Source organism: Calonectris borealis, chromosome 14 (genome assembly GCF_964195595.1).
Source record: "Calonectris borealis chromosome 14, bCalBor7.hap1.2, whole genome shotgun sequence".
Lineage (NCBI taxonomy): Eukaryota > Metazoa > Chordata > Aves > Procellariiformes > Procellariidae > Calonectris > Calonectris borealis.
This window is the reverse complement of record NC_134325.1, coordinates 16,602,858-16,627,803: the sequence shown is the minus strand read 5'-3', so window position 1 is coordinate 16,627,803 and position 24,946 is coordinate 16,602,858. Positions and strand designations below refer to the sequence as shown.

At 39.9% G+C, this 24,946-nt stretch overlaps 1 protein-coding gene across 3 annotated transcripts in view; it reads left to right on the top strand.

Moving 5' to 3' along the window:
* NELL1 (neural EGFL like 1) overlaps positions 1-24,946 on the top strand; it is a 294,286-nt gene that overhangs the window by 32,758 nt on the left and 236,582 nt on the right. For all 3 annotated transcript variants that reach the window (XM_075163307.1, XM_075163306.1, XM_075163305.1), the window contains exon 4: positions 8,591-8,761. In XM_075163307.1, coding sequence (XP_075019408.1) covers positions 8,591-8,761 — 171 coding nt within the window. The remainder of the gene's footprint in view (positions 1-8,590; positions 8,762-24,946) is intronic.

Genomic DNA, 24,946 nt, shown 5'->3' with positions numbered 1-24,946 from the left:
TCCTCTTTTGTTTTATTAAAGTCTGGTATTTAGAGATTATGGATTTGGGGATCCCCTGAGCTGAATTCTTGCTGCAGTGATGAGCAAGGTGGGGGAACCGGGGCTATGCTCTGCTTTGGTTACAGCTCTGCTGGGAGTTCTCTGGTCACACTGGCAGCTCCAGGCTTCTGCATACCCACAATGATCTCTGAGTTAATGCCAGCTCAGAGTCCCAGGTTAGCCTTAAAAAATCGACAGCCCCCATTCAGAAAGCCCTCAGATACAAATATCTCGTGGACTGCAAATGGTCCACTGGTGCGCTGGGGAAACTAACCTTTGGTCAAGGATTGTGGGTGATGAGCTCTTCAAGGACTACTTCAGAGTGTAACTGTGGATTGCGTTCCTTGCTAGTGTTACAGGGACAGTGTGAGTACAAGGTGACTTGGTTTTGGAGGGGTGATATGTAAAGAAATGATTCTTTTCTTTTGTCAGATTACTTTGCTGTCAGGCTAGTTCGTTGGGTTGACGTGCCTTATTGCAACTGAACGGCTAAATCTGATGCAAAGGACGAGGTGGGAATAAGCAGGCAGGAGAGTGAGGCCATCTTTCAGGAGTGGTTACACTAGACTGCATCCCTTACTGCAAGGCCAACCTCTGCTTTTTGTGAGGGAATAAAATCAAATTTCTCCCATTACTTGGCCACTTCTTGCAGATACCTACCTTTAGTAGAGATGTCTTGATTCTTGTAGGTGTTTGTGTCTATATGTGTATGAGGGCATACACATATATATGTGTTGGGGATTTTTTTTTGTGGTTGTGTTTTGGTTGTTTTTTTGGGTGGTTTTTTATTTTTTTTTTTAGAGGTAGCCGCTAAGGAGTCATGACTTCACCTTACTTCAAATGATAGAATCTTTTCTGTCCTGCTGACTGTGTTAGCTCTGAAGCCTGCCAAGATGCAGTACTATTTTTAGGTGCAGTGTGGTACTACCTGCTTGGTTTACTCTGAATGGGGGAGAGACGAGGTCCTTTTCAGATAGTAGGCAGGTAGCAGCCACAATGGAGACAGATTTTTAGACATATGAAATGGAAACAAAAAATGGTTAAGGTCAATCCTTACAACACATGCCATGAAAATGAGTAGCTGCTTTGTATCAGCTCTGACTCAAGCTGTCTTTTAGCTGGCAGGCAGAAGTTGGGGTTACTTTTTTTCTTCAAGTGATCAAAGAAGAAAGTAAATTTGTGTTTGGATGACCTTTGCCTGGTTGCAGATACACAAATGCATATTTTGAGCATCATAAATGTTTAATGCCTTGCAGCTTGCATGCCCAGCTGCCATGTAGAAGATTTGTAGAACAAAAGACAAAATGTTTATTATAGAAAATGTCAGTGTGGGGGTTTTTATTGCTAAAAGTTTCAGGCTAGGCTGATATAACATGGTTCCCGTTGTCCTCGGAGTGGTCTGAATGGAAAAATAAAGTTGTTTAATTGACTGGATTTAGCGCCTTTTATTTGAAATGAAAGGATACAAATGTTTGAAAGAATCCTATTTAGGTAGCCAAGAGCACAGTGAAGTTGAATTTTCAGGCTTTTACTTCAGAGATTTGAAAGAATTTAGTATTAAGTTTTGGCTTATTTTGGATTTGCTTGTATAGGAGGAATACTTTTGGAATGCAGTAGGTGATGATAGAGTCTTTGTCTGTGCAACATACAGGATTCAGCTTTTGCATTTTCTTTTGTAGAAAGTTAATCTGGTTTTTCAGCAAGATACCTTCATTGTCACAGATGATCCTTCTTCTATTCACGGCACCTTTTGTGCTACCTGATGTCAGTCTGATTTTGCTCATAAGCTTTGATGATATCAGTATGTAATCTCTGCCACAGTAGTAAGTCTTTAACACCACATAAGTGAAGATTTGCCACGTATGGTTTTGCTGTGCAGCCTCTCAATCTGTCCATATTTAAACTAGCTGTAACAAGTAGCTTTGTATGGTTTGTAGGTATGCGTATGTAGCAGAGGTCTAGAGCTGTACACTTGACCGTGTGAGAGCATTTCTTCAAAATCCAATGTCTGACAATGTGTAATGCTTCAGAGCTTGGGATCTCACCCTGTCATTTTGTAGTAACTAGGGTACAACAACAGCGACTGAAATATTTGCCTTGACAGCTGTAACTTGTTCTAGTTTTGCATCCATACAGAACCGTGGTGACAACTGCAAGGTGAGTGTTTACTTCTGTTTGAAGTCAGATGCCTCTCTTGTTTCAGAGGCACTGCTTTTGCTCTATATGGTTTCATTGGCAGTGGCGATGGTCTTGCCAGCTTATCTGCAGCGTAGTATACCCAGTGCATGCTCTTGGCCTGACTTGCTTTCCACCGGGGAGCGTTAGAACAAGATCTCAGTTTCTTCTTTGTTGCTGTCCAGGCTGAGCCACTTGGCAGCACAACCGAAATGACAACGTGCTGTGTGTACCACTGTGCACACAGACTCAATCACTGGTAAGGAACGGTGAAGGCCAAAAGTGTAATGATCTGTGATTCATCACAGAATCTCTGTGGATTGAAAATCCTGAAATCTGCGTGATAATGGATACAGATTCGTTGGCTGTTTGTCTCTGAATACATCAAGAAGTGTTTCTGCAAAGATGCTAAAACACAGTCTTGCCTGAAGCCATTTTTATCATTAAAAATCATTAAATGTTCTGATATTCTGCGTGGCACGATGCTATTGTGAAATTAAAAAGCTATGTGCGCAAATATGTCCAAATAGGCAAATTTGTGCAGAAGCTTCCCGAACTTCTAGCTAATGACATCAAATGGGCTGGTCTCCGAACTTTCCTTGGATTTGCTTTGCTATTAAAAAATATAAGAAATTGTGCCTTGACCAGACTGGCAGAACTTTCCAGAAGCTTCTGTTCAATAATAGCCTGATTCTTACTACGGCAGTGATTTCTTCCAGCAGTTGAGAGACCTGACATCGTAGTGTTGCTGCAGCATGTACGAGGTGAATGGTGCTTCCATCCTTGAACTCCTGTGGTTTTGTGACCTTTTCCCACACAATGTTAAGCAGATGCACAAGTGTTTTGACTAGATGGCAACCCCAAGTTTGTACATATTTGCAGGGATGCCATCTGTGCCTGCTGCCTTGCCCTGGGACATCTGTTCAGTAGCTCTAAGAGCATCTGCTGTAAGTGCTGGTGCTGCTCCTTGAAAGAGGCTGTGGGGCTTCATTTGGCACTTGATCAGGGATGATGGAAGTTGTAAAGTCGGAATAATAACTCTGCTTTGTTTATGTTTGAGCGTGATGAAGGGGAAGATTTCCAGAACTGAATGCAAAAAGTAGTTTTGCTTTAGTTCTTAGAGCTCTTATCAGAGCATTTAATCGATATTGTGCTTACCGTATGGTGCCCTGTCTTAATTGTGGGATATTTTAGTGTCTTGTGATAGGTGTTAGCTTCATAAAGATCAGAAAAAAAGTGCTGTATACACTAAGGATATTCAGAAGGACATGTATCCCAGAGCTCTTCTTGGGGTCGTATCTTATTTGGAGGCTGTGAGCCCTCCCTCCTTTGGCCACTTCTACAACCTGACAGCAGTTAAATCTTTGAATGAAACGTGGTGTTGTTTGTCACAGGTTAAGATGACTGCTGTGGTTGATATGATGAATAGATGAATATATTTCTTTAATGCAGATGGTGGATTAAGCCAACTCACCTTATAGAAATACTTTTTTTTTTCTGCTTCAGGTGTCTTACACGTTCTTACTTAATGTTGATAATGACTTTTCCAATTTTGTTGGTCATTACATCCACAGCAGCTGTTTCCAACTTAAAGTAACTTTTAGGCACCTTTTTTCTCCTGATCTGCAAGTGAAATGAGCTGTCAAATGCACGGTTAAATATTCACTATGGTTGTAACTAAAAGAAGAAAAAAAAAAAAAAAAAAAAAGAAGCATTAAACATCACCAAGTCAGGCTTTATCCTCTCATAACAATATTTGTGTGTGAGGTATATAGGGGTTGCAAAAGTTGTCAGAAAGAATTGTAAAGCATCTTGAGTTGATCGTGGAATAATACTGTCCTTCTGTAAAGCACATTGCATGATCTTAAAATATCCCAACTTTTTTGATGTGCATAAAATAACTCTGAATTTAGCAACATGTTTTTCTCTTACACATTGGGATTTGAATGAGAGACTGCAGACAAACCTATAAAAAGCATTTGAATTTATAATTGTATCAAAGAAGCCAGCAGTAGCTTATGCGCTTAGCAAATACGGAAATTTTAGTAGTGGGAAAATTTCAGCCAAGGTCATATTGTGTTGCTGTTCCATAAAGAGCGAGCTTTCTTAATCGGTGTGTTCTGAGAACTTCATCTGGCAAAATGCATGTTACTTTTGATCGTGCCTGTTTAAAAGATACAAGAAAATAAATCCTCATCGAGAAATAACAAATAAAAGAAGAAACCATCACTCAGTGCTAACAAGTTGACAAGTGGATTACTGTTTCACATCTCTCTTTCTTGGAAAAGGTCTTGAGGAAGGGTAGCGGGGGGCTAACTGTCGCGGCAAGTTGACACACAGGTAGGTGTGCTGCAGAAGCAGAACTAGTTGTAATACTCGGGCATCTCCCTTGGGCTTTTGATAGGGATCTCCTGGCAACATTGAAAGTTCACATGTGCCTACTGATGATACATTTATTCAGGTGGTCTCCGATGCTGCAATCCTTTCAGAAACCCTGAGTCATACTGTTCCTATGTTTTCTTCTTCTTCGCAAAATACTGGGAAGTACCTACAAAACACCTGTTAGAGTTTAGTTCATTTTCTGGCCTCTTGTATAGCAGCTTCTGTTAATTTCCCCTTGTTGTTTACCTATTGGTTTATAGTAGACAAAAACTTGTGCAGTGGCATTTTGAGTCAAAGATGAGATAGATATTAAAAAAAAAAATCCATTTATTTTCTCTGGCTTTACTAATTATTTTCTCACAGGTTGATGATTTCTTGCCTAAGAAATCTATGTTTTCCCACTCATTTGTCTTCCATTCCACAATTTGCAGATTAGAACTTGAACACAGAGCAGGCGCATTTATTTCCAGGAGTGAATGGCCTTTATGTCATTGCTTTTGAAGAGGCTTTCCTCCAGAGTCTGGTGGGAGGAGGAAAGAAAAGCTGATGTTTGCTATTGAGAAAGCTATTTGCACATGAATTATATCCTGGTAGAGAAAAGACAACTGCATCTTCTGAACTATGAACATGGTGAAGTCCGGATCTCGATGTGAATTTGTGCATCTTTGTCGTGGTTTAACCTGGCAGCAGCCAAATACCACGCAGCCGCTCACTCACTCCCCCCACCCCCAGCGGGACGGGGAGAGAATCGGAAGGGTAAGAGTGAGAAAAACTCGTGGGTTGAGATAAAGATAGTTTAATAGGGAAAGCAAAAGCCACGCACGCAAGCAAAGCAAAACAAGGAATTCATTCACTCCTTCCCATCGGCAGGCAGGTGCTCAGCCATCGCCAGGAAAGCAGGGCTCCATCACGCGTAACGGTGACTTGGGAAGACAAACGCTATCACTCCGAACGCCCCCCCTCCTTCTTCTTCACCCAGCCTTATATGCTGAGCATGACGTCATATGGTATGGAATAGCCTATTGGCCAGCTGGGCCAGCTGCCCTGGCCACACTCCCTCCCAGCCCCCTGCACATCTGGCAGGGCATGGGAAGATGAAAAGTCCTTGACTAGCGTAAACAATACCTAGCAACAACCAAAACATCAGCGTGTCATCAACATTATTCTCACACTACATCCAAAACACAGCACTATACCAGTTAATAGGAAGAAAATCAACTCCATCCCAGCCAAAACCAGGACAATCTTCAAAAAAAAAATCAATGCAAGAGTGTTGGTTTACATTGCCTTGCGTTTTTTAAATACTTGAGCTAGATATATGTTGGGCAAATCCAGCCAGTTTCCACTGTTGGGATTTTGTTGACTGTTGTTTACTGATGTTTGTCTGAACATAACTGCTTCTGATTTACACTTCTTGAAGGGTGGAGAAAAATAGGTGCAGAATTTGTCTACTGTCAACCTCCTTTCCTCTCAAGAGGTAAAACGTGGCGTTTTATACAGTCCTGTGGCACTTAGCAGTACATTAGGTGTACATATATAAAAAAGTTGGTACTGGCTATTACAGTAAATTTTAATTAGTCACTTCTGTATTATATAAATTAGTCAGGAGATTGACCACAAACTCGGTGCATAAGCAACAAGCTGTTTTTATTCCTGAAGTAACTATTGATACTAAAGCTTGTCAGATGAGAAACTACATCGCTTTGCCATTCCCTATGCTGTTCAAATAGTAGAGCAGAGATGTGATTAAGTACAGTATCTGACTGACCTTTCCAGGGCTGGACTGTTGCCTTTTTATTAACAAACAAAACATTGTGTAGCAAGCGATTAATTCTGTGGCTATAAGAGATTATGAAGAATGACTGCAGGAAGCGATGTGCTTCCTGCAACAGGAGCTTGTCTTGCTCTCAGGCTCTTAAGCTTCTATGATCAACCATGTAAATATATATATTTATACAAATACTTTGGCTGTGTGAGAGATACTAGAATGTAATGTAGCTCTCCCTCATTTTTTGAAGTTTTCTGCCTCACTGCTGATTATCTGAACAAGAGAGAAAGAAAGTCTCTTTAAAGACTTCCTCTTGTGCTTTGGCAGCAGATGGCAATTATGAAACATTTAACTTTGTAAGTATGACTTCACTGACAGTACTTGTCCTAGTGCTTTCCTGGCTTGGAAACACCAGCAGCAGTATGTTCTGTATATTCACTGTGTTTTCTTACTGAGCATCAAAATAAAATAAGAAAAAAATCCTCTCCAGATCTCTTATGAATGTAATTTAGGTGGTGGTGGTGGTAGTTATTAATCAACATTCTGCTCTCCCATTTAGAAAACTCCTGTTTTTCTGCCCTCTTTGTGCCTTTATGTGTATGAAGCAGGCCATACAGCCTTTCTTATTTTTTCCGCTCTGTACTCCATGTATTTTATTTGTACGTATGCCTGCTGTGTTTTCATTCTGTTTTGGCTTTGCCTTTAGCTGCCTGTGACTGTTTTTACTTTGCCACTTGAGTGTTTGATTCGGGTGACCTGATAATGCTCATATGTCGCATGAAAAATGTAATGGCAAGGCATTGGCAGGATGGAGGAGGATTTGAGTTTCTGTTTTGGTCAAGATTTATTGTCTTGGTGTTCCCCTTCCCGGGCTGTTGCGATCTTCTGCACAGATTCCCAGCTAGCATTTTATCTCATAAGTAAGTTCCTCCCCAAGAACTCTGTTTTTCAGTTTTTATGTTCTAAAAACCCTTCACTTCCCCGCTAAGAGCTATTCTTGATGAAGTGCACACACCTCATGTAACGTTTGTGCACACTGGCTATTAAGGTCTGTGTACAGCTGAGCAGTGTAAAAGGCTTGTGCGAAAATGAAAATAGGCACCTGGATACTTACTTTTTTGTGTTGCGTTTATTTTTTGGAAGTGGATTTCATTACTGTAATTTTTTTTTTTTTTTTACCCCAAACTAGCACCCATCTTTCAACTGCCATGTTCAATTGGCGTTGTCCAGCAGGGAAGAACATGATGCTGTGGAGGTAGATGTGGATAGGGACTAGCTGGACAACCTAACATCTGCACTTAGTTGTAGAGATATTTCTACTACAAAAGGAGGTCTGCATCTCCTTCTTTCTATATCCAGTGCTTCATTTTAGCAGGAAAAAGAGAGCCTTGATTTGATATGCTGTAAATACTCTGTGTGATCTGAGGTCCAAGAGAAGGCTTCACTATTTACACTGTCAATGTGCTACCACCTGTAAGGGCTAAATTCACCCTAGAAGAAGAATTGGCTCCTCCCGCCGGCATGAAGCCAGTTCGTAGCCGTACTTTGTCAGCTCTCCTATGACTGTTCTCTGGTGACAACTGTCTGAAGGTTTTGATTGTGTATGCCAGGTTTTGAGGCACCTAATCTAGCCAGGAGGTTTTGTTCCCTTGTAAAGCAGAACAATTACAGCTGTAACAATAAAAGTCAGAAAAGGAGTTAAGCACAATTGCATGTAGGGGAGTCCTAAAAGTAAACAGTTTTTTAAAAAGTGGATTTGCAAATACTAAATACAAATTTAATGATTACCTGGTGCTTTCTTACCTTAATGGTTTTTTGTTTGTTTATTGGTAATGATATGTTCAGTTCTTTATTTTTGCATTTCCTACAAATCCTGCGTTCATACAAAACATTTTGGTGAAAAGAATAAGGATATTTTCTTGTAGTTTAATCTGTTCTATCGGTAAAAAGAGGACCTCAATTTCCAGGACTATGAAATGGTGTTTTGAATTTGAGCTGTTTTCGCATAAATGGTATTGCTATTTTTGTAATGCACTGAATGTATAGTCTTGTCTCTCTACCTCTTTTAAAAAATTAACTAGTAACTAATCCATGCTGAGTAACCTCTTTAGATTGTGACCTTCCATGTGGTGTTTGCTTAAAGAAGTCTGTGAATTAAGAAGAAGGTGACAGAAGCAATGAATAAACCAAAAATGGAACTGATTCTTCTTGATGTTTTAAATACAGCTATTTTGAACTGGAGAGCAGTGGCCTACGGGACGAGATCAGATATCACTACAGATTTAATGGGAAGTCAAGAACAGAGGTGTTCCCGTACCGTCTGGCAGATGGACAGTGGCACAAGATTGCCGTGTCACTTAGTGCATCCCACCTTCTGCTCCATGTGGACTGCAACAGGTAAGAAAATATGTTCAGTAATTTATATTTCTTTAAAAAATGCTCTCTACTTACACACAGGAATAAAATTTGAAAAGGAGAATTTTTTAAAAAAAATAACCTAATTTAAAAAGCATGGTAAACTGCCATGGGATAAGAAAAGGAAAACAAAGCATTAAAATGAAACAATTCATTGTGATTATGAACAAATGTGGAAAAGGTTGATTGCTGACTGGGGACTATTAAATGCATCCCTGTAGTTTAGGCACTAGCTGATGTTATGTTTGACTGTGATTGCATTTACGTGTGATAGATTGGTGTGCAGTCTGTTATGTTGTGAACTGCTTCACTCAGCATACCTGAAAACTTGAAGAATAGATAGATGTGTCAGAGGCATTTTAATTTTATTTTACATAATCAAGCAATGCGCTTTCTACTGTTTTTTCCACCTGCTGCCCCCCTTGGAAACTTCTGAGAAACCTGGAAACCTCTTTTTGTGTGTCTGGAACTGGTGCTTTTTATTTTATGAAGGGTATTCTGTCTGTCATTGCACTTTTTTTCCTTTAAATGTTGTGAGGAGTGCAAGATGGCAGATTGTCAGGATTTCAAGGAATAAAAAGCAGCAAACCTAGACTCTCTCTTCGCTAGAATCTCTCTTCCCTTGCGACTTGATCTCACAATGTATTGAAGACTTAGGCTTTTGCTAACTTAGTGGTTGATGAGGGAACTCAGAAAACTTGAAATTGGGACCTTCAAAATAGTCTTTAGGAATGAGGAAAATGATCCACTATTTTTGTTGTTCTTGCACTGAAATTAATATAAAAGTATCCTTTGCCTTCAGTGAGATGAGCATATGTATTTTGGAATTGTGGCACTTAAATGGATAGGGTGATGGTAGCAGATATTTCTTTCTAAATCCTTCATTTTGTTCAGACAGGTAGAATAAAGTTATGTGAGTATTATGGGAGTATGCGGTATGGGAACATTTGGAAAAGTTTTAATTTTGATCAAAGTAATTATGAAATACTGTTTTGAGAAGAAAGTTACAACCATTTCCTGCAACTGCATAAACTACTGACAGTAAAAATCTAATCTGAAGGAAGGTTACTTATTGAATCCTTTTTTTGGACCCTAAAAGCAATTAAATGCTTAGAGCAATTTTAATTTCATTGAGGCATGACATCTACAATTTTTAAGATCATCTTCATTTCAGTCATCTGATTTATTTATCTTAGCGTTATTTGTTTCTGTTATATTATTTCTTTGCTTACAACAATATACTTTTTTGTTTGTTTATTGACATACTGGGTTTTGGGACAGGTTCTTCATTATCTCCTATGTTTGTTTTTTTTTTTTATGAACAGCAATTATGTTTTAGGAAGACCCTTTTTAGCAGATTGTTTTGCCGGCTGTCTTCTTGCACACTATGTGAAAGGAAGACAACACAAAAAGCCTGCCTGGTGGAGAAGTCTATCCAGGGACCGGAGAGCTGCACAGAGTCATGGTTGTGACCTGATTTTCTTGACAGCAACAGGCAGCAACAGATAAATACAATTACAGAATGAGCTGTGCTGTCGTACGAGGTGATAAATGTGTATAGCTGTCTCTGTCAGGTAGTCCTAAACAGGGCTGATCCATCTAAGAGTTTCCCTTAAGGTGGTACATCTCAAGGCTGCTCCCAGCATAAATCCATACCTAAATGCCTCTCTTTGGCTGTGAATTTGTGGTAGTTTATGACAACTCCTGTGGAAAAGTAATGGGAATAGTTTTGAAAGCATGACTTGAGGGCAGATCATAGCAGAAGTTTAAATGGGGGGGAGAGGGGGAAGGAAAGTCTTTAAGTTCCTGACTCAGCTGTAGCATCTCTATTCAGATAATTAGAGAATTTTGTGAATGTTGGTGTTACAGTTCCCTTTATTACATCTTAACCCCCTACCTCTTTGCACTCAGGAGTCACCATCTTGTTCATCTTTGCAGTAGCATTTCCTGATGACACTGCAATAAATGTAAAAAGATATGAAAATGAAGAGCAAACCTATCGGGGGTACTTCTGAGCACTACGGAAAATCCTAAGCCTTCCTCATGTTAGTGTTAGGAAAGCTGCAACTCTGTGCTTTTTACTTACTGTTCTTTCCCCTGTAAAAAATAAAAACAAAGCAAAAAGGAAAAAAATTGACCAACAAAATTAATCCCTTGGATTCCTACTGGATTTCTTTAAGCGGATTGCAACACTGCTTCCTTACAGATATGCGTGAATTTGTATAAATGCATTACTACTTTTGTTTAGGGCTATGGTAATATGTTTTACATTTGGAAGGCTATTCTGAGTGATTTGTGTCTGCAATGTTATTAAAGTTAACCTGTATCTGAGAGTGCGTTGAAAGTGTTTGCCCTGGGAAAAATATCCAGCCACAACCTAATTTTGCGGCAGGGTTTGTATTGATACCCAAAGCTAGTCTCTGGCCTCCAAAAACTGCAGTAGATCAGAAAGCATCGGAGATGAAACTTTTCATTTGTAAACAGATAGTTGAGTCTACTTTTATTCTTCCCAGCCTTATCACCCACATTACTCTGATTAGTAAAATTGCTTTGACATTTGGTACTTGATTGTCTTTTGGATTCAATTCAAAGTTGACTTTGTTTTTCAAACCTGGATAGGTTAGGGAAAAGTACTTGAGAACTGGTAAAAGCCTTTAGTGCTTTTAAAAGTCATCTTTAAAACAGTGTAATTGCCTCTGTTCTAATGAGATGGAATATGGTGGGGGAGGCATACGTATCAAAGGAGGTATATTTACTCAAGTACATGTCCTTTTGAAATCAGCTCCTGCTGCATCTTTCTTGCTCCTTTTGGTGTTCCTTCAAGAACAAGGAGTAAGAATTGTAGCTGAGTTTGATGCTAGAGCTTGAGCTGCTGACACAGGAAGATACATCAGAGTCCAGACTAAAAACCTGTTGAATGTCGCTGGACTCTTCTCACTGACTTGGAGAGCCTTTGTGCCGGGCCTAGGCAGTAACCTCTAGCCAGGGACACGTCTGAGACAGCTGGCTTAATAAGCAGCGGGTGTACTTGCTAACGTGCTTTTAAAATTCTAGTAAGGTTCAGAAAGCTTAGAAAAATGAAAAGACTATATTAATTATGAATGTACAACTGATGCGCAAGTAAAACCTGTGCTGAAAGTAACATGGAAATGAAGTACGCTGCTGTTAATTTTCTTGCATCTCCAATGCTGAGTCCACTAGCGGCAAACAGATCTTGTTTCAAAATATTGGTTATGTGTAGGATCTGTGCTCCCCTACTCTAGGGAAAAGGGGGTTGTCAGGGGCTTTCTGGTGAGTGTTTCAGTTAAGCTAGAGCAACTGTGTCATTGTCAGAGGGTCCTTAACCTGTGACACTAAAGGGTTAATATATAATGAAATAAACTCTGCCATGCACCTTCCCAAATTTGGCCTCTTAGGGGAGCAGAGGTAAAGGATCCTGCTGTACATACCTGCATTGTTGGGAGATTTGCAATCCCAGGACACTGTCGTAGTCCTACAAGAGCTGGCGTTTGTCTTCATTTTACTGGGAATTAGTTTCAGCTGTAGAGTCTGTAATGTTGCCCGTGGTACCTGGCTGTCCACTGCGATGCTTGCCCCCTACAACAGTAACAACACAGAAAAATGTTATGTTTAATAGCGTTAAGAAAAGAGTGAGGGAATAGCATGGAGCCTACAATTTAAGAGGTCGTAGGTACTGTATCAAAATGTATTTATTGACAATTTATTTAAGAAATATAAATTCCAAATTGTTCTCAGTGTGGCTAATTAGTCTGGGGAGATAAGCTTGAAGGCTGCTTGCTTTATATTTTTATTGTTTTCTTTCTCATTAACCATATTGCTACAAAGGTACTCATCTGTTCAGGCAGTATCAGCCTGTCTGCAGGCGTAAAAGGGAGAAAGGCACTTTGCTGCAAAAATTAATGCTTTCCAGTGAAAATACGTGCTGGAGTGCCTTTTACTATGAATAAAGCCTGTGGTTTTGATGGCTACTCTTAGCTGTTTGATGGAGGCGGTTGGTAAGAGCATAAGAGAATAGATTATAAAACTGGAGCGGGCTAGGAAGTAGTCTCCAACTGAAAAAACATGTTGTCTGCTTCTTTTATGTTTCTCCTGATAGAACAGAGCATTAGGGAGTAAAAAATGCATGAGCAGTGAGAACTTTTTAATTGGAAAAATAAATAAATTAAAGCAACATAATCCAAATATGGGAATCCAAGACGTCTGAGTTCTTATAAATAAGATATTCTGGCTGCCAACCTGAGGTTTTCATCTTATCTAAACGAAGTCCTATGACTTTAATTAAAATGTAACAAATTTAAAGAAGGTTAAGGGATGTATTTATAAGAGGGATTCACTGCTCTACTTAATGTAAAACACTTTCTCTTCAGAGAGAAGATGGCATGGTGGCAGTGTTATGCAGCTAGGTAACTTACTCTCAATATTTGAATATGATTTTGTGACCCAGATTGCTTGTCTGCTCTTTAAGCTGTAGCAGAAGCTGTCAGAGAAATGGTTACTTGGGTAGAGTGCTATAATTGTGCATTACAGATGCACCCAACTTCAGATCTGTGGTTTTGTGGACTGGAAGTTAATTTTCACCTACCGATTGCCCCTTTTGTTTGACAGAAAGGCTATAAACTTTTTCACGTAAGAGAGATCTCCAGCTGGCATATCACGTCAGCTGCTGTCAGGCCTGCATTGTTATAGTTATTGTAGTTAAGCTGCAAGGAAGTGTTCAGGATGCATTCAGCATTACTTGAGAAAATATTTTTTTTAAAGAAGTTTTTTAATAGCCAGGGTTTTTCATCAAATAGCTAACACATCACTAGAATGGTAGTATGGGTGTGACCAAAGACTGAATGATGACACATCTTAACCCAGTCCCTAATTACGAGGAAAATTTATTTTTTTCATCCTAGATGAATCAGTTGAACTTTTTTGGTATACTACATTGATAGAATTGGGAGAAGGCCATGAGTATTTATGGAAGTGCTGAAAAAGTACTATAGAAAACAGATGATAACAATCTGTACCTGTGCCTGGCTGTCTTAGATCTTTTGACCACCCCTAGAAGGCAGCAACCACTGAGACTGTCAGTACAAGTACCTGGGGCACTGTGCTGCAGCAGGGAGGCCTCACATAGCTCCTGCTCAGAGCGGAGCAGGCATCTGCTTTGGTTTCTTCCAGGACTTGATCGACGTCCTGCCAATGTCAGTTACTGAAGAGTAGAATTCAGCCTCCGGGGGTTCAGGGTCTTGAATGGGAGCTTGTGGCACTCTCCTGAGTTTTAGGGACCTGTGGAGCCAGAGTTTGGTAGCTGCAAAGCCCAACTCTGCTGGATGTAGACTTAACAGTGTTGTTTCTTTTTTTGCTAGTTTAGAACTGGGTACTTGCGGTGCTTTCCAGTGAATTGAAAATGCTGATAGACAAGTTGATGACTTCAGCAGGGCAGGAATAATGTGTTATGCTTTACCATTGGCATCTTGCATTCATTGTATTTGTACGCTATGGGTGTGTCTGAGAGAGAGGACGGATAATGGTAGGGGAAATCGAGACCGGCAAACCTCAAATGATTTAGTGATTTCCGAAAGTGTGTGAATAGGTGTATTATCCCATTCTGAAACATTTTTTGCATTGGTCCAATATACATTTAGTGTTGTTTTTTTTTTAATGTCAAAGCAATAAACCCTTAAATTGGGGTGATTTACTTACAAGAGCAGTCTCTGAAAATTTAGCCTGCATAGTTTGAAATGTGTCTGGATATTTGTTTCAATGGAGTTTTTTCAGGGGAAATCTCCTGTTACTTAGTTCTATTTTCTTTTCATTTGTTGCAGTGCTGATGGGGGTCATACAGACAGAGGCGATCATGGTAATTTGAGAATCAACCAGATAGAGCAAATGTTTTGGGTTTTTTCCTTTCAGATTATAAAAACAATTATCTTGCTCCAGCCAGGCAGATTAACTGAGATCCAAAACATAAATGAACTCTTCCATTTGAAGTGGTTAGCTAAACTCTGGAGTTTAGAACTGGAAGTCACATAGGGTAATACTGGAGCGGAATAGAAAAATGGTAGGATAATTTTAGTTAAATACTTTTATAAAAGCATTCGACCTTTGCCAATGAGCACTTGAGAACCCCTCTGAACTGTTCAGAAGCTGACTTGAGATCTGAATCTCCATACAGCAAATAGTACAGAGTCTTTCCAAATGATCTGAAACCTCCTGAGTGCTGTGGGGTGTGAGAGGGCAACTGAGCAAACAGGACTGAGACTGCTGAAGTCTGTGAAACCAGCCCAGAGTTTTATGAAGTGGTTTAGTGCTTGGGGAGTCTGTCTTTGACAATTTAGAACAGCAATAATTCCCAAAAGGTAATTCTTTTTGGAAATCTGATCTTGTCAAAATCCTCCAGTTGACTGCAGGGTGGTGGAGACTGCTTGACTGCATTTATTACTACCCAAAACCTGGCAGTCTGCATCATTGCACCACTTGGTGACAGAGTAAACCGGTAACACTGTAATGGTGGTGGTGCAGGAGGAGTCACGTTTGTGCCTTGGGTCGGGGGAGCTGGGGGCATGTGGGGTGCTAAGAGGTGGAAGGTGTCAAGGCTTGGAAACGCTGTGGGTGTGGCTGTCACGGCGCTGGGGAGTGAGGCGGTGGCACAGATCTCGCTGCAGCAGCGGTGTAGTGTCCTCTCTCACTTCACGTGTCATGCAGAGCCACTTGGCGTATTTGCAGACTTACCTGTGTGTGGGAGAGCTCTATCCGGGCCTCCATTATGTTTGGATGGCCCTGCAGCATGTAAGGAGGTCAAGTGGGCTCCGTACTGAGTGTGGGCACAACTGAGTTTCTGGTTCTGTGCCGTGGGGTGAGAGCTGCTTTGCACATATGCTAATTGAGAGAACGGCAAAGGCAGTCCAGTCTCACGCTTCAGAAGGTAAGGTATTTCTGGGAGTTGAGGAAGTACTCCATTTCTACACAGATAAGTGTTTAGTTAGCTGGTTGTTGTGGGTTTTTTGTTGTTGTTGTTGTTGTTTTTTTTTAAAAAAAAAATCAGATATTGGCCAGTGCTTCTAGTTTAAATATTTCAGTGATATGAAGAACTATTGTTGTGATCTGTATTACCAATGTAATGATACATTGAAGGAGCAGTAAGGTAAAAAACGCTGGTTTGATCCTCAGGATAGGAGTAAGGTAACATGCAATTTCCAGTCCTGTAAGTTGTTTTCATATCTGAGACCGGTCAGTAATGAAAGAATCAGCGGAAGCTGCATTACTTAATTGAGCTGCAATTTTAGTGGCATTCCCTTCAGCATGTCAAAAGTGAAAGCAAGTAACTAGCACTGTGTCAACTCATGCAACTAGAAGGACTTCCTCAGCCCTAGCTGAATCTTTCTGTGTCACGCCAGCCACTTACCTTTAAACCCGACTGAAAGATGTGCTGTGCAATATCCCTGGGGCGAAATCCTGGCCCCAGTGAAGTCTGCAGTGAAAACTCTCATTGACTTCAGCTGAGCCATGCTTTCACCTCCCGAGCATGTCAGATGTTGTGAGAAATGAGCTCCAAACCCGAGTGCTGTCCCTGGAGAGTGCTTTCCTGTCTGTCTGCCTGGCAGTTTCCATCAAAACTTAATTTTAGAACCAATATAATGGCTTGTTCTATGTTTACTGTATGTTTCATACACCTCCTCAGTCATGGCCAATTAGTTATTATGGAGAGAGCGCAATGTTATCTTTCAAACCACCGAGGCTAAAACGGGCAGTTGAAAAATACCATGGGAAAATGGAGATGTGGGTTATCCGATGAACCTGTGGTAAGAACTGAGGAACGTGGAATGAATTGGCCCTCTGTGGGGTGACAGGGACAGCGGCTAATGGGGAGGAGTGGCAGCTCCGGGGAGAGCCGAGTGCCATTGCACGGTGCTGAGACAACACTAACGGGAGGGCTCTGGCAGGAGTGTGGCAGCAAAGCCAGGGTGTTAACAAGCAAAGCCCGTGGTCCTCAGCCTGCAGTTACCTTCAGTTATGAAAGGAAATTGGTTCTGGAATATGGATGAGATTATTTTATGATTATACACAAATCATTTAGTGATGACATGAACCCCTTGATGAGATGATCCTGTGACAAGATACACTGTAAGGCAATTAACTTCTCAGCAGAAGATTTTTTGGAGGGGGGAGAGAAGCTGTTTAGTAGAAAGGTTGCTTGTGGCTGGCTTCCTTTTAAATTTATTTTTGTAGCAGTGCAGAAAGGAGTTGGAATCAAAAGCCTGATTCTTCTTGCGGTTGCACCTGTCTTACTGTACGAGGTAAAGCGACTTTGAGGTTGGGAGTGGCATGAGACAGAAAAGAGGAAGGCTGCATATATTTTGTGAAGAAGGGCTATTTCTAAGCTGTGTTTCAGGTTCTGCTGTAATTGCCAGTTGCGAAGACCCGTGTGCTACAGATCTTGGGCCGGGGACTGGCATGTCTCTGTATAATGCAGGCAGATGTAATAGAAGCAAAGTTTCAGCACTGCCAGTTCTCACTCAACAAATGTCTTGTGAGAAACACCAACGGTAATCTTAGGTGGGGTTTTTTTTTGTTTGTTGGTTTTTTCCCATGACGAAATGGAGATGACATAAGCCATGGTTTTAGCTCTTTGTCCTGGTAGAATTTTATTTTGGGGTTAATTTTGCTGCAAGACGTGAAGTACCAGTGCTGCTTTGTGCCATTGTTATGATGTACATTTTTACATTGCTTTCTGATGTAAGATAGGCTTAATTGTTTATTTGTTGTTTTATAGATACTTTAATGTAGTTTTTTTAATCTCATATCCACCTCACTCTAAGGGCTTCTTGTTTAATTTGTGGGAGAGGAGCTTTTCTTCCTTTTATAACTTGGAGAACCCATTGAATTCATTTATCCTTCTTATTTCTAGAATCTGTTTTTAATTGCTCGGTCTTGGTTTACTGATATTTGGCATCTGGGATGTACTCTGAACATTTGGTTCATCTGAGATAGGCTTTTGGTATGATGTTTGGTATGGTAACAAATGAGAGTGCTGTGCTTTTAGCTTTCTTGTTAACAGTTTGCTTTATTCAGTGTTCTGGTTTAGAACCTGATTCAAAGCTTGCTGAGGTTAAAGGGTGTCTTTTAGTGACCCTGTGAGTTTTAGTGTTGTCTTCATTTGTAAGTGGATTTGCCTCCTTGTCCGTAGTGGATACTTGTGTGCATCATAAAAACACCCTACTGCTACATGCTTTGTGCTCTGGTACTCGGATAGCGATAGTTGCTCACGAGTGGTAAAAAGATGCCAAAATACCTTTGGTGAGTCAGATATTTATTTGAAAAGTGGTATTTGAGCTATGTGGCTCTCAGCGCTATATTGAGATGTTTAAAGATAAGTTACCTAAATTCACATTAATTTATAAGAGTTGTAGACGTTGATTTTTATAAGAAAAGTCTGCATATGTAGATGACATCTCCCCCAGCACTTAAGGTGAGGCATTCTTTTGACCCAGGCACCACCTTAAGCACTGCTGTAGTCAAGCAGGCTGAATATGGTAAAAGTTGGCATCTTGACCAGAAACAGTGACAAGTACATTCCTCTTGTGCTTCTTCTACCTGTAGATTACGTGCAAGTTTTACGGGCAATGGCAGGACCATGACCCACATGCTATTTACCTCAGACTTACCAGGTCAAAATTAACTTTCAGGAACGCTATTAAAAGAAAAATGTTGCCGTTGTGATTTAATGCTGGTAGGCAGCTAAGCACCACACAGCCGCTGCCTCCACAGTGGGATGGGGAAGAGAATTGGAAGGATGAAAGCGAGGGGGGGGAAAAGTGAGTTGAGATAAAGACAGTTTAATAGGTAAAGCAAAAGCTGTGTGCACAAGCAAAGCAAAATATGGAATTCATTCACTACCTCCCATCGGCCAGCAGGTGTTTAGCTGTTTCCAGGAAAAACAGGGCTTTATCTCATGTAACGGTTACTTGGGAAGCCAAATGCCCTGACTCCAAATGTGCCGCCCCCCCCCCCCCCCCCCCCCCCCCCCTTCTCCTTTCCCCCAGCTTGTATTGCTGAGCATGGTGTCATACGGCACGGGATATCCCTTAGGTCAGCTGGGGTCAGCTGTCCCGGCTGTGTCCCCTCCCAGCTTCTCGCACACCCCCAGCCTGCTCGCTGGCGGGGCAGCCTGAGAAACAGAAAAGGCCTTGACTCTGTGCAAGCACTGCTCAGCATTAGCTAAGACATGGGTGTGTTATCAACACTGTCTTAGACAGAAATCCAAAACATAGCACCATACCAGCTGCTTTGAAGAAAATTAACTCTATCCTAGCCAAAAGCAGTACAGTTGCCAAAGTTGAAATGTGCAATAAGCATTTGAGTATCGAACTAGCTGGCTTGATACTGAAAATCCTGTATTTCTGTCTGAAAAATTATGGATAGTGCATGTGCAGTGAAGTGCAAAGGGCTCTGGATACATCACATGTAACAGTTAACCTCGTAGTTTGTCGTAATTTTTTTTTCCACAACTCTTGAAAATCCTAAGCAAATAGCCAAATTTCTATTTCTGCCTAGAGTCTGACTCAAACTGTTTTGTGGGTTTCTTGCACTTTCAGGAGTGCTCTGTTTCCTGGATGAAGATGGGTAAACACTGCAGCCTTGTAGACAGGCTGTTAGCCTAGGGCTTAGACACTGTTAAGACTGTTATTGTCAGGAACCAGTTGTATCTATTTTGTCATTTGCAAAGTAAAGTTAATAATATGGACCTTGTTTGTAAAGGTGTTTGAATTCACCTCAGGATTTCCAGATGAAAGATACAGTGTAGTATTCTGAGAAAGACGGATTTCTGCCCTTCATGTGGCCAATATCATATCATTTAGTGGGTCCAGTCCTCTACTTTGAATCAATAACAATGATTGGTTTTAGTTTAATGCCCAAAAAATACTGCTAAAATTAATCTATAAGTTTGTAGGAAACTGAAAAGCCTAATGTGTTTTGTAAGGAAAGCCCCACACGGGCAGATAATATCTCTGTGAAGTTACCCTTATTCAATTTATGTGTGGAGTATAAACCCCCAAACCTGACAGTGAAACGTGCTCTTCTAACCATCTTTACTTGCATTTGTTTAATTTTCTTCTGTTTGTTAGAGGGTCTTGAAAATTAATTTGCATTTCTCTTGAATGAAAAAAAAGATTGCTTATAGAGTTTTATTTAGATACATGTTTATTTTTAAATTTAGATTTGTGGTTGGAATAATTAAACTGAAAAGTAGAGTACATTCACTTTATCTCTGTGATTATACAGGAAAATCAATGAAATCGTTTGGGTGACAGAGTTTGAAGAGAAGTTAAAAACTGGGTATGCGCACTTGAGTCTTTTACCTAACATATACTGCTACTGGACATCTCCTATTTTTTTCTCCCAGAGCTGAACAATAACTTTTGATTAAATAGTTGGCAGTTACTATCGTATATTCAAAATTTAATACAAAAGGCTTCCCTCAAAACCTGAGATTTTAATCTAAATTGCTTTCCTCTGTTAAGTGATTGTGAACTCCTATACTATGGCAGAGGAGATAGCCCGAAAAATCAAAATTTTCCTCAGGAAGATTATTTTTCTGAAACAGAACACTGGAAACTGAATGAATAATTCAGTTAAATTTGCTCCAGAACTGAATGCGTGTCAAATAATGCATCCTATCTGTAAACACTATCAAGACAATTCAATCACGTTGGTATTGACACATTTTCATTAGGAAGCATATAGAAAATGGGTTGAAAGAGAAATATGTAAAGATATTGTAGTATTTATTTTCAAAATCAGTTCTTAATCTCTTCAGAAGAATAGACATAAAGACAAATGCCAATATTGTATCTTAAAGCTAGAGACTGATACAATCATCAGTTTCTTTACACAGTTGGGATTCAGAAAACACGTTGGGCAAACTTTTTGCAGCGGCTGGTTATTTTTATACAATGGGCTGTGTTAGGAGGCCTGACATTTGCTATTTCAGATGTACTGAGTTTTGCAGCCTCAGCTGGAGATGGTAACAATGGTCAAGGTGGTCAACACCTCTGCAAATTAGATTAAGAGGAAGACTGATGCAAAACATGGGAAAACCTCCCTCTCTCCTCTGACTTTGTTACAAAAGCTGAGAGTGCTATTTCAAAGACTCTTCCATGAACAGTGCATTATTTTGTGTGACTTCTCCATACCCTTCAGTTTATTTAAAGGATCCGAGGATCCAGATTCATTACAAGGTAACAAATGGTTGCAAGAGAATGTCAATTTTGAGGATCAGGTTTTGAATTGCAAAAATCTGTTTTGATGATGTCAGCAAGGGCTCCTGTGCAGTCATTGGAGGGGCCCTCAGAGAGGGATTAATTTACTGTAAGATGAATCACATGCTAGAAACACTTATGTCTCTTCATTAAATAAGTGAGACTAGAGGACTAACTCCACTGTAGGTGTAAACTTTTGACACATCTAAAATTGGATGTGATGAATTTGACACCTGGTTGCTACATGGAAATTTATAGCTTCAAGAGGGTGAGTGTGGCAGCCATATCAGGAACAAAAAAGCCTGTTCTTGGATTAATAGAGACCAGGGACTAAGAAATGAGGTTCCTGCCGTGCCTCAGCCATAAGAAGACTGCAGCTATTTGTTTCTTAATTATACTACTAGTAAAATAAATCTCAGTGGTTTGTATCTAGCCCGCAAATTTGAGAAGGCATGTTCCAGTTTTAGTAGCCTACTCATATTTCAGACCTGAAAGAATTTGGAAATTTCATGTTTGCTGTGCTACTTGTAGCAACTGTTGGAGTTGTATTCTATTTTATTGTTCAGAATTTTAGGCCGTTGCATCTCCTGATCAGTCTGATGTATTCTAACGCGAACAGACACAAAGTTTATTTTCATGTTCTTCTAAATATTTCAGCTATGTCCAAAATGCTTCTGGCATGGCAAATATTATATGTATGAAGTAGAACTGCATCTCCACAGAAGTGGAAATACTCTGCAGGTGTTAACTTTTGCTTGTTAAAGTTGCGTGTAAGAATCTTCTTCACTGCAAGAGACAATTCCATGTCACGATTTTTCCAGAGGGAACATGGCTCGGTGTGTGAGGTAGTTACACCTCAGTCACGCCCAGTCTGATGGCTTAGATCTTGGTCAGTGTCCCTCCCCGACTCAGTCTTTGTGATTGTGGTTAACGAGTTAGTCTTTCTGTGTTTCAGTTTGCACGCATGTAAAATGACAATATTTGCCTATTTTACCAGAACGTTACAAAGATGATAAAAATAATTTTAGATTGAGTGTGTGGAAGGGAACTGTCTCCTTGTCCAACAGAGCTTAATTTCTAGAGAGGGTCTTCCTCTATGCAGAGAAAGGTGTGTGTATGTGTATTTGCATGCAAATATTTTAGATACACTTCCTTTCAGGAATCCACTGATTATTTTATAGATTTTCTGTTTTCTGTATATTGTATTCATTATGTCACAGGCGCCTGCTTGGAATGCGTCCTTGAGACGTTTCTGAGGATTGCATAAGAATACTTAATAAACCGAAGTGTGCAGATAGAGTAGAGATACAGATACAAAACACAAGGCTATCGTGGGTCTTTGTCAATTAACAGGTGTTTTCTTACTACGTTTAGCTAAATGGACTGGTTAGTGAATGTATTCTGAGCATGAACATTTCAAGAAAGAAGGATTGGTTCACAGTTGTATTACTCCAGGCTTATGGTTTAGCTCCTTTGAAATATGTCAGCATAAAGTAGGGACAAATCAAGCTTTCTCTTGGAAAGTGAACGCAGTAATCGTAAATCTGAAAGTCTGAAGTATGGAGTAGAGCTTCCATTAACCTAGAGACCTGGGTCTCCTCATGCTGCAGGGACTATTCAGTCTGCAGTAATTTTAGAGACCACAGTTCCCTGGAGTCCTCTTTCTAAGCATTCCTGTTCTTGTGAAGTGTATTGCGCATTTCTCTGTGTGGGTATCAAAGCCAAATGTGTTGGAAACTGATCTCCAAGGAGCTCTAGACCAGCACTTCATAAACTGGAAGTGTAGTAGATATAATTTAGCTATTCATATGCCAAATACAAAGTATTGGTCAAGCGTGGATAAAGCCATAGAAGGTGACACACCTCAGCCCAGAAAATCAAGCAAGGGAATGAGAATGATGTGGAAGCTTAATGTAGCTGTAAAAAATGAAGGATCCTTTTGTGTCTGTTCAGCAACAGTAGTTTTTCAGCCTGAAAAACACCTCTTTTCTTCCAAAAGAAAACCAATACAGGAAGGGGAGCAGAGCAAGGTTTTTTTCCACTTCCCAAGCAATAGTTATAAGAGACTTTCACCTTTAAGTAGTAACTTTTCTCATTACACTTTGAGATATGTTACAAAATGTTTGTGCTTTATGGGTTTGTCTAAGTGTAGAAAATCCCTGAAAAATCACCTGGATAATCAGTAATATTTGATAGATTTGTAAGTGGCGTACATATGTGGGTAATCCTAATGTCTGCGTGAAACCCTATTCCCAACTACTTACGCAAGTGCCACCTTAATAATTTTGTATGGACAGGGTGTCTTCAATACCCATGAAGTCTCTCTCTTTCTCAAAAACCTACTCTAGGAATGTTGCATCGCTTACGATGTTCTTGTGACTTAGAACATGAACGTGGCAGCCAGGACACATGCCCATTCCTGGCTTTACTCCAGCTGCACATCAGTCAGCCCTGCTGGCTATCAGCTGCCAATGTGTGTAGCATGATATTTGAAAATATTTGTTTTCATCTTTATTAAATCCACTGATTGAGAGTTAGTAATGCTATCATGTTTCTTTGCTCATATTGATTCAAAAGCTTCTTTCAGGTAGTTCCAGTTTTCATTCGTGTAACTGTTTTACCTTTGTGTAGCAGCTTCCAGTCTTGCTGGAAAAGTCCCTTGGATTTTTTTGCATCACTCTGCCTTTTGTTAGGAGTTGCAAGACTCTTGTTTGGGTTGGGTTTTTTTTTTCAATTTTAATTCTTCTTCTTCATTAGAGAAGTAGTATATGGTGAACCGTGTTCCTTTTTTTTTTAACTGTTATGAATTCAGATGTGCTTTTTGACCTTTTCATTTCCCAAGAGTATTATCGCTATAGAGGATAGCGATAAGCTGTGTGTATGCTTGCTGGGGCTTTTTTGCTGATGTTTAACAGTATGCAGTAATAAAGTAAGCTCACATTTTTCACAAACCAAATAGTGTCAACCAAAACATCTTTTTACATAGGGAGATAAGCAAGGACTGATCTACATCTCATGCCTTCTCTTGAATCCTAAGCCTGTTGCTCCATGGGCAGATCTCCATGGGAGAAGAAAACCAACCAGTCTCTTAGACATATATGGAATAAGGCACAAACCAACCTTTAATTAATCCCTTAATTTAAGGTAAATACCTGCTTCAGAATTGGAATTAGAGTAGAACAGTAGAGGAATATGGGGAATCTTGAGCACGTGTCTTATGAATGGCACTTTCTGAAGAGACTCTGGAAGGAAGGTCGCTACAGCTTTTTCCACATGGGTTGAAAGTCTTTGTTAAATCATCAGAAAAGACAAGATAAACCACTTTAGCCTATCTCTGATTTGTCTTCCTTACTTGCTGTTGTTGAACTGTCATATAAGAATGTCAGTTAGGTTTTGTTTTTTTAATACGTAATTGCAGACAGATATTGTAGAGTTCCTTTATAAACTTTAACTAGGCCAGGTGAATAAAAATCAAATATTCTTCAATAAGTCAGCATTGGGATTTTATCTGTTAGCAGAAACGGAGTTCTTTATGGAATATCGACTAGTCTTTTTATGAGATTAGAAATTTTCTGGTGAGGACGTTATTAACCTAAGTCATTAATAAAGATGTGTTATATATCCAAAGAGAAATTCTTACTATGATACTGTAGTTCAGTGATTGGTTTTCTCAAGGAGCACGTCAGTTCTTTGTTCCTCGTTCAGCATTTTGCAGCAGTTTTGCGTTTGAGTAATCTTCAATTTTGCATGAGGTATGGAGAAGGGGTCTGCTTACACACTTTAAAATATTGATAGAGGTGGTGCATGCAAAATTCCTATAATTCTCAAAACGTGGTTTAAAAGAATATCATCTTGTTTTGCTGTTTGAACAAGTAAAATGGCTCAGCATGGTAATTTT